The sequence below is a fragment of the Mustela erminea genome, chromosome 5 (genome assembly GCF_009829155.1).
Source record: "Mustela erminea isolate mMusErm1 chromosome 5, mMusErm1.Pri, whole genome shotgun sequence".
Taxonomy (NCBI): Eukaryota; Metazoa; Chordata; class Mammalia; order Carnivora; family Mustelidae; genus Mustela; species Mustela erminea.
In genome coordinates this window covers 2,888,208-2,898,541 of record NC_045618.1, presented here as the reverse complement: position 1 = coordinate 2,898,541, position 10,334 = coordinate 2,888,208, and the positions used below count along the sequence as shown (strand labels likewise).

Here is a 10,334-nt window from a genome sequence, read left to right as displayed (position 1 = left end):
GGTCGTGCGCCTGCCGGCCCCGCCCCCCGGCCCCGCCCCCCCGCGCGCGCGCGTCGGGGAACGCAGGGCAGTCGGCGCCTGCGACGCGTGCGGTGTGGCCGGGCAAAGGGCTGAGCCGGGCCGAGCAGGTCGGAACTGGACGGGCGGCGCGGCCGCAGCCGGTGAGTGTGAGCGCGGGTCCGCGCTGGCGGCCGGCGTCCTCCTCGGCAGGCTGCGGGCGGCGGCGGGCCGGGGGGGTCGGGGGCCGGGAGCCGGGGCGAGCGCGGACTGGGAGCGGCCGCCGCCCGGAGCCGTCGGGCCCCCCCCCCCCCCCGGGGGCCCGGGATTGCCGCCTCTGTGAGTGTGTGGACGCGCGATCCCGGGGACAGCGAACGCGGGGCCCCGGGGAGGGGAAGGGACCGTGCAGTGGGGGCCGACCTTCCTTTCCGGAGCCCGGCGGTGCACCTGCCCGGTGAGGGAGCGTGGGAGCCGGAACTTTCTTGGGGCGCCGCGGGCGGTGCTGGAGCCGGGAGTTTGGTCTCGGGTGAGCGCGGGCGAGAGTGCCAGAACGAGGGCCGTGGGGGACGATCGAGGGGCGGGAGGGAGCGCTGTCCGCGTCTTCCCTCCCTCCTGCAGACGACCCTTCCCACGGGGGACAGTTGCCTGGGAAGGGCCTGTCTGGCGGCAGTTACTAGTGTCCCCGCCCCGACGAGCTCCCGGATCCCGCGCGCCCGCCCAGCCCCAGAGGGAGAGCGAGCTCCGTGATGCCGGCGTGCTGTGGCCTGCGATTCCGAGCGCACACTGGGCTTGGGCCTGGGTGGGTGTGTCCCCTTCCGCGGACGTTCCTTGGGTTCCCAGCTTCGGGGACCTGACAAGTCCGGTCAGCTCCTGCGTGAGAGGAGAAAAGTGTCAGGCCCTGATCTTAGGGCGTGCGCCATGTGTGACGCTTACCTGATGTTTAGTCACAGGAAATAAGGGACCATGGTGCTCAACAGTTTGGATAAGATGATTCACCTGCAGAAAAACACTGCTAACATCAGGAACATCTGCGTTTTGGCTCACGTTGACCATGGTAAGACTCCTTTCTACATGGGTTGTTTTCAGAAATTAAGGGGGTGTGACTCCACATGTGTTAGAAGCCAGGATGACTGTAGGAGTTTAATGACTTTAGGGACGCTCGCCATAAAGCATTTCAAGCGAACACAGCTAACTGGTGATTAGCATTCTTCTATATGCTGTATTTCATTGTTTCAAATTTTTTAAATTTTATTTTTAAAGATTTTTATTGATTTACTTATTTGAAAGAGAGAAAGGGGAGGGGGAGGGGGAGAGACTCTTAAGGGGACTCTCCGCTGAGCAGGGGAGCAGGGGTCCCAACTCCCAGATCCAGAAGTGGGGCTCAGTCCCATGATCCTGAGATCATGACCTGAGCTGAAACCAACAGTTGGAGGCTCAACTGACTGAACTCCAGTATCCCTGTATCATTGCTTTTTTAAAATGAGGACTTGAGTTTTTGTTGAAGTGAATGTTTTTGAAATGGATTTGTAATATAAAAAGTCTGTTGTCTCGACATGATGTCTTCAGAGCCTGTGTTAGGTGATTCTGTTCAACTCATCAGGTCTGTACTGAGCATCTGTTAAGTTCAAGTTCTTTTGCTCCATATGTCAGAAGGTCTGAACTTACAAAGAGGGCAGCAGTCGAGCCCTGGAGGAGATTTGGGGGTTGAAGCCGCACAAGACGAGGGGCAGACAGGGGACTCCTAGGGGTGGAGAGCTGGAGGATTGGGAAGGCAGGAATCCGTTAGGAAGAGGCTTCACGCTGTATTTAGTATTAAAGGTGACCCTTGAAGGGAGACTCAAGCTGGCAGGTGGGGCACACGTTCCAAGTGGGAGTAGCATCGGTAGGGAAGAAATGTGGGTGACAGCACAGTTCATGGGAAGGGAGGAGATAGCTAATGGGTGATGTGTGTGCTTCTGACAACTGCTCTCACACCAGCACATCGCTTCCTGCCCTTGATTTCAAACTCCTTAGCTCGGGTACCCACAAGGGGTAGGGCGTGGGTACCCGACGTAGGGGGTAGGAGGGCGTGTGTGAAGTGAGATCTCTTTCCCGAGAGGCAGGCTGGGTCAGGGCTCCTAGAGCCCTTCATGTCAGCTGGGCACCAGGCTTAGGGTTAAGGGCTCCAGCCCTGGAGTTGGACAGCCTGAGTTCAAACTCCATTTCAAGCCACTTCACCTTTCTCAGCTTCAGTAAGCAACGCCTAGACTGGGCTGTAGATCCTACCTATCTTACGGGATTGTGGGGGGCGAAATGAGGTGATCATGAGAAGCCGTTGGCCGATACACGCTTTATTGTGAAGGCAATCATTTACATTTATTATTAGGTTGTAGGGATCCCTTGGGAGAACGAAACAAAGCAGGGCTGTTGTAACCAGCACATTAGGAAGACAGTCTGGTGGACCTGTTCATGTGCACTGAGAGGCAGAGGAGAGGTTAGTGAGGCGGCTGTTGCCACTGAGGCAGGAGCTGTGGGCTAGTGTGGGGACTGCGGGAAGGAGAAGTGGTGGCTCACGAGGTCACCGAAGCCAGCTGAGAGTGCGTGATACGTACAGTGCCGTCACTGACCCTCTGCCCTCTTGAGTTTTCCTAATGACTCTGCTCACATTTTGAGGACCTGTGGTCTGACAAAAGCATTTGTTCTTTTGCTTTGTGAATTAAGTCACGGGGTGTCTGGTCCTAGGGATACAGGACCTAGGGATACAGATAGAGAGTGCAGAAAGATAGTGCTTTCTGGGCTCTTAACCCTCCAGGGATACATGCTTGCCATACTGAGAATGAGTTCTACTCCATCGGATCGTAGGGAAGTGGCGCCCTGGGGTTGTGCGGACACGCAAGATGTCCATGCCCGGCGGACGACACATTACAGCCCTTCAGTGCTCCCTCGGTTGCCTTCTGCTTTGTACTATTACAGATTCATAGCTTTGCTCAAGTCCCCAGAGTGTTCTAGGACTCATTGGTTGTAAAGATAGACCCTCCTTTTGCTGCTTCAGCCCAGCTGCAGTAACTGTGCAAGCAGCACTCTTGGAACAAAGTTATCTGCCACTTCAAGTTGTGTGGACTTCATAAAACCTTTATGAAACTCTGGGTGTGTACTTGAGTATGCAGAGGCTTTTTTATTACGTGGTGGCTCCCTGGCTTCTGTTTGGCTTCCAGGTAACTGGGAGTAGCTGCGGGTTAGCTGGTGCCCTTACAGTAGGAGCTTAGGGCACATTTCCTGAATTTCTTTGCTAAGTATTTTCTTAGTTTACCTGGCAAACACCAGCCAAGGCCATACGTGGGGAAATACGGCAGAAGATTATGTTCTGTTTCTTGGCGGTGGTTTACCCAGGATGCCATTGAGAGACGAAAATGAGTGCTCTGCTGTACTGTTGCCGTTTTAGGCTACCAGGAGCGCAAGGTAATAGCATGATCACTGTCAGGGATATCAGATGAGTAATAATTAAGATGAGCAAGGTCAAATTCTTGTAGGACAGAGATTTACCAACTATGTAAACGTTGTTTATCAGATGATCTCTTTTGATTGGCATGGCGGCTTCTCTTATCACCTGGGAGTCTGCATTTGAATCTACGCATGATGCCTCTGTTTAAAAAAAAAAAAAAAATTCTACCCTGGGCGGGGTGTAGGGGCAGTCACTTGACAACTTTTCAGGTGAGGGCGATGGGCTCCCTTGGGGTGGAGGTACAGATTACAGCTCTTTGAGCGCTCGAGTCTGTGTCCGTCCATATGGTGTTCTGTTCTGAAGTCCTAGTGCTCATTGGGTCTTGCTGCGCTCTGTGTAGGTAAATAGCAAATCTTCATGAAACCAGTTCTCGCGGTCAGAAGGTAGCTCTGTAAGTGCGGTACATCTCCCTCCCTGTTTAGAAAAAGAGAGATTTGAATGAATGTTGTCGTTTTAACAGGAAAAACTACTCTGGCTGACTGTCTTATATCCAGCAATGGAATCATCTCCAGCCGCCTGGCAGGCAAGGTAAGTTGTTCTATTTGATGAATACTTGTTGCCTTTCAGTAAGCATTAGCTGTCTACAATGTGACGTGTTCTTAGAGATCCCCCAAAAGTACAGTTTTTGTGTCTAAGAAGCTGCTGATCTATTTAGCAAGATGAAAATGATGTTGGGAAAAAGTTCATCTTATATTGCTTTATATGAACATCTTACAAATGCAAAATGAGTTTTTGCAAGAAGTCCAGTGATAGCCTGACACAGTTGTGGAAGATTCCACAGAGGACGAGGTTCTTCCTGGGGATGAGGTGTGTGGATGGAAGAGAAGGCGGAGCCCGTCCGGTGGGGGGATCGGCGGGCAAAGGCGATCGGGGGTGATTTGTGTGTTGTGCTTGATTTGGGTGGAGCGTTTGCCAGGAGACTACCACAGAGGAAAAACAGAGGTAGAGAGGATGTGTTGGGTCATAGAAGAACTTGAAGTCAAACTCAAGTACCAAGGGAGGGCTCCCGAAATCTGAGCATCATGATGAAAATAGGGTTTTAGGGAATGAAATTAAAGAGATATTGTTTCCAGCTGTGAGTGAAAGGTTGTGGACTAAGTTACTGGCAGTGGAGAAATGGAGGTGTTTCTTCCTTTAATGCATTTAGGACACAATGCGCAGAATTTATCAGGTGACTGGGAACGGAGCAGAGAGCAGGTAGAGAAGCAGAAATGAACAGGAAGGTAGCTGTAGGAGACCGGTGTTGGAATTGCGCATCAGAGGCCGGCGGTGTGGGGACTGGCCTAAAGGGGCCACGCGGAGGGAGCGAGGAAACCAGGCTGTCCAAGATAAGGAACCACTTGTGTTTTTTTCTACCTGAGAAGTTTGCAAAGTGCAGTAGCTCTAGAGTAGACGGAAGGAAGTAATAAAGCACATGTTAATGAAGTAGAAAACATATTTTATAGAAAAGGTCAATGAAGCCGGAGTCAGTTCTTGGAAAAGATTGACATAACCAACACCTGTGATACAGTACAGGTAGACACAGGTCATTGCACACATAAAGAGGGAGCCCTAACGAGCTAGGGACCTCAGTTCACAGCGGAGTTCGATACAGGCTCAAGTGCAACGTGCTTCACACCAGCACTGACACAAGCTGGGGGTCATAGGGAAACTGCGAGTGTTGGGGGTAGTGTTTGAGAGCCTCTGTACTCTGATCAGCTCTGTGAACTTAACATTTCTCTGGAAAGGTAGTCTATTAAAAACTATTAGCAATACAGACAGTTCTGGTCGTCTTTTTAACATGAGTGATAAGTATCTTGCAAAACTGATCCAGAAGAAAGGCGAGGAGGAGGACGCGCAGGCTGCAGGGGAGAAAGTGCTGCCGGGACGGGGAAGGTGCGGGAGGGACAGGACAGGCCACTGCCCAGCAGCAGGCTTGGAGATGGAGAGCCGGGACTCCCGGCGTGAGGTCAGGCAGAAAGAGCAAATAGACATGCCAGAAACGGAATTTGTTGGCCAAAATCTTTCCGCAAAATCCAGATGGTTTAACTCTCTCCTTCTGCCACACTTTCAGAGAACAAATGCTCTCAGTTCACTCACCCATTCCAGAGCACAGCAGGGAGGAAGCAGGGAAGACTCTCCAGCTCCCCACTTTGATTCCCGAGGTCGGCAAGCGTAATAATGCCGGATGGGACAGTCCCGTGACTCCGTGCGATGGGAGAGGCAACAGTATAACCGTTACTAAGAAACAGAATCTGGAATTGTATAAAGAGCTAGTTTTTCATAGCTGGATAGTTTATCAGGAAGAGTTTAAGATTGCTTTAACACATTTCACCATGTTGACAGGTGAAAGGTAGGAAACTTACGATCATTTCAGGAGATGCAGAAAACACAATAGAATTTAATATTCCTTTTGATAAAACCTCTTAGCGAAGTTGGCATGGAAGGGAATTTCTGCAGTGTGGTATGGACTACTTAGAAAAAAATCATTCTGGGGTGCCTGGGTGGCTCAGTGGGTTAAGTCTCTGCCTTTGGCTCAGGTTATGGTCCCAGGGTCCTGGGATCGAGTCCCGCATCGGGCTCTCTGCTCAGCAGGGAGTCTGCTTCCCTTCCTCTCTCTCTGCCTGCCTCTCTGCCTACTTACGATCCCTCTGTCAAATAAATAAATCTTTGAGAAAAAAAACTATAGAAACTAGAAAAAAAATCATTCAGTATCCTTAATGATGCAGTGTTGACATTTTTGCATTTCTGTTCAGGAATAAGGCAAGAGCAGCTGTTTCTCCCTTCTGCTCACTGTGTTACAGCTTCTGCTCTCTGCTGCAACAGTATAGCAAAAAAAAAAAAAAAAAAAGTTTAGGAGGGGTGATACAACTTTGTAGAAAACTCAGAAGAGTATACAGATAAATTGCTCGGATATTAATAAGAATTTAGCAGCCTTCACGATACAAAAGCCGTTGAAAAGAGAGTACATGAGCAGCGTGCAGGAAATAGAGCACTTACACCGCATAAAAAATGGACCTGTGAGGTACTGGGGGAAACGTGAGTGGACGGAGAGCTCGCTAGACCATGCTCACAGATTGTTGCGCTCAGTATTTTTAAAATGATAGTTCTTTTTAATGTTGACTTCTAAGCAGTTCTTGTTTTTATTTTTATTTTTTATTTTATCTTATTTTTTAAACAGGTATTTTATTTTATTTGAGTGAGAATAATATGTAGCCATATCTTCAAGAGATAGTCTTTTCCCAACATTCTTCTGATTCTTCAAGCTTCTATTTCTCTTACTTTTTATTTTTATTTTAAATTTATTTTTAAAATTTCTTTTCAGTGTAAAAATTTCAAGTTTTATAAAATTTAAGTGTGACTTGCTGGTTCTAAAATACTGGAGAATGAAGGGCCAGTAATGACTTGTCTGTAAAGACATGTCTGAAGAAGAGTAGGATGTGCAGTGTGTCTTACTGGAGAGCAGGACTTACTAGGAAGTAAGTAAGTATAGCGATAGCTCGTGGTTTGCAGTTGGCCGAGGGGTAAAATTGACCGATGGTCCAGAATAGCAGGCCTGGAAACAGGTCCTGATTTATCACAGAGCTGGCATTTCTGATCTTTAGGGAAAAGACGAGCCTCTCTCGATATCCTTGGACGGTTGGTTGTCTGTGTAGAAAATACTGCACACAAAATCAGTAGCATGTAATTTAAAATACTTATATGTGAGAGGCAAAATTATATAACTTGTAGAAAATAATACAGGACAATACTCTTAAGAGCTTAAGAGGAGATTTCTTCTATGAGACAAAGAAGTACATACCATTATGTCATACCATTTGAACAATTCAACTACATTAAAACTAAGAACTGTCTGTTTTCAGGGAGACCCCATAAAGAAAGTGAAAAGATAGGCCTGGTACCCGGGGGGCAGATAATGACACATAAGTGACCGAGGTCTAATAATCAGAGACTATAAATAACTTATCCAAAACAGAACAGATCTGTAGTGCAACCCCTTAAAAAGACGGAGAAACAAATTGACCAGGAAGCTCACAATAAAACCCCACTGGTAAATGGAGAGATGTAAATTAGAAAAATACTGTCCTCTGTGTGATTTAAAAACAGGCTGCCCATTGCCGGTGCTGCCGAGGTGGCAGAGCAGGAGAAGCTCCGACCCGTTCCTCGGAGTGCGGGGCGGTTCCGGTTCTTCGGAAAACAGCGTGGAGACAGCTAGGAGCGTCAAAGATGTGTACACTTCATTTCTCAGAAATTCCACTTCTTGGTGGACATCCACCCAGAAGAGACAGTTGGAAACTGTTAGTGACAGCTTAGTGGTAGTTTCAAAAACTAGAATCGGTGCACCCGGCCTAGGGCTTTGTGTGGTGGAATCCTGCGGTAATGGGGATGAAAGAACAAGGCCTCCGCCCATCAGAATGGACGAATCTCGGGGCGGGACACTGAGCAGAGACAAAGTGACGGTGCCGTATACGTGTGTGTGGCGTGTGTGTGTATGTAGGGTACAAATATGTTCGTCCGAGGACTAAAACCTGCAACTCTTAATGACACGTTGCTTGGTAAGTCACACATTTTTAAAAGTTACAAAGAAAGCAACTGAATGAACAGGGTAAAGTTTAGGGTAGTAGTTACCTGTGAGCCAGGAGCACAGGGGGATGTGAAAAGCAATGTACATCTTTGTTTCCTTTCTTAAATAGGATGGCCCACACACGGGTGTGCACTGTATTGGTACTGTTCTTGCTGTACACGTTTTCTCTCAACTCCGTGCCTAAAAACACGTGGGGAAGAATGAGCAGGGACTGAGACTTTGGAGGAAGGCCTCAGAGGTCCGAGAGGTGAAGGCGGTCCCGCAGACCATCTCCGGAGAGCTAGGAAGGGAGCTAGGCGATTGCAGACTTCCGGAAGGATCTCGTGTGTGTGTATGCACACACGCATGCAGGGCTCGTGGCGGTGCCGGCCTGGGGCCATGCTGATGTCAGGAAGACGGAAGAGCAGAAAGGATGACTGGGTTTGGCCGGAGGTCACTGCAGCTTCCAGGAGTTTGGCTTAGTTCGGGCGTGGACGGCTGTCCGCCGATGAAGGGGTCGGTGTGTGAGTCAGCGCGGCAGAGGCCCACATCAGTAGGTTACTCCCAGAGCATTTGAACGAGAGAAGTGAGTCCGTGTACAGGTGAAGAATTTTTCAAAGACACATGGTGAGAAGTGAGGCAGGGCTAGGGACGGCAGCCTGCAGAGGGAGGAAGTCCGCAGGTGCGCAGGGCCGCGGGCGTGCAGAGGAGCGGTGGCTCCGTAGGTCAAGCCGCGTTGGTGTCCCCGTGCTGCGGTGCCCCGAGAGTGAGGTGCGGGCCCTCGTTTGTGGCTTTACACCGATGAAAGCCATCGGCTAAGTGGTTACGTCAGAGATACCTTCCAGCATATCACTCTTTTTCTAAAAACATGTTTAAAACCTGCCAGTCTGGGGAAAGGAGTGAAGGCTCCTCATGCTTCTAGAGACCTACTGTTTAGTCTTTGCTGGGACTTGGTCAAGTGACCTAGGAGTCAGGAAGGACCAGCTCTGCTCTGGATGTGCAGAAGGAACCCCCCTCCCCCCCCGCACAAGTCCTGCTTTCTGGGACTTGTTCACGGCTGTGAATGAGCCGCACTCGGGGGCGGGGGGGTGCGGTACTGGGACACATCAGAGAGTTCTCCGGTGCTTTCCCATTTATAAAACATAGGAGAGCTTTTAGTGTAAAAATGGTGTGTTTAAATCAGAAGTCCAACTCGGTCCATTTTAGTGTTAAGGTTCTCATTCACTGGGAAGTAAGGATGCGTGTCGTGTTTCCACAGTTACGGTACATGGACAGCCGAGAGGACGAGCAGGTGCGAGGGATCACTATGAAATCCAGTGCCATTTCCCTGCACTACGCGACAGGTAAATTGTGTTTTAAAGAAAAAATCGTTCTGTATCGTCAGTGTCCTTCTTTCTCTTTCTGAGTTAATTGTGTGCCTCAGTTTCTTTGCTTTATGTTCCACACATTTCATTCTGGCCTCCAGAGGACCTGTTGTCAGAGACAGGCTGCCCAGACTGGGATGCAGATGGGGACCTCTGACGGGCGCAAGGGCGAAGAACGGGCAGTTCCCACCCGCTCCCACCCACCCAGGCGACTGTGTGGATTTCTTCCCAAGGATGGTGGAGAGTCTCAGGACCTTGCTGGCTCAGCCTTAGTGTTCCATTTCCTGACGGGTTCCTTATTCTGTCCTGTGGCCTCAGGGTTGGATTTAGAATCTGACCTGATTGGTTGCCACGATTGTTACAGCTTCCTGTGCCCAAATCAGGATGCCATTTTCATGGTAATTTCACGGAATTTACGGGACAGAAGCAGTCTTACAAGCCTGTGAGGTATATAGTCAGTGATGTTCACTAAAAAGTTTGCATTAGTTCAGAAAAATGCTAGCAACCTTTATGTCTATTTTTGGAAAATGGTCAAGTATGCTGATGCATCCTTCCCATGAGAACCATGCGGCTGTCAAACACCTGTTTGATCTGTATGTGATAAGACAGGAAAAATATGTCGAGACAAAAAGCAAGTGTCAGAGTAAACACTTGTGTGATAAGAATGTGTTTGGTATAAAATACTGCGTGTGCAGGTAGCTGTCTGGAAGGGTACACACTAAAACCTCAACATCAGTTATCTCCAGGGGCTGAGTTGTGTGAAACTTCCATTTTCTAAAATATTTATTTTTGTACTCCTTGGAAATTTTACACAAAGTGTGTATTTTTATAATTAGAAGGAAATAATAAAGATGTATCTCATTTCCCTAAGTGACTGATCTGTGGTTCGTCTTTTACGGTGCCCTCTCTCTGGCACCGGCACCAGGGAACCTTCTGCACGAGGCACAAC

General features: G+C 49.1%; 1 protein-coding gene across 1 annotated transcript in view; it reads left to right on the top strand.

Annotated features, from left to right (window-relative positions):
* Positions 1–30: 30 nt before the first annotated feature.
* Positions 31–10,334, top strand: part of EFL1 (elongation factor like GTPase 1) — a 115,483-nt gene continuing 105,179 nt past the window's right edge. Inside the window, exons 1-4 of the mRNA XM_032341953.1 lie at positions 31–161; positions 942–1,051; positions 3,939–4,006; positions 9,280–9,364. Coding sequence (XP_032197844.1) covers positions 961–1,051; positions 3,939–4,006; positions 9,280–9,364 — 244 coding nt within the window. The 5' untranslated portion in view covers positions 31–161; positions 942–960. The remainder of the gene's footprint in view (positions 162–941; positions 1,052–3,938; positions 4,007–9,279; positions 9,365–10,334) is intronic.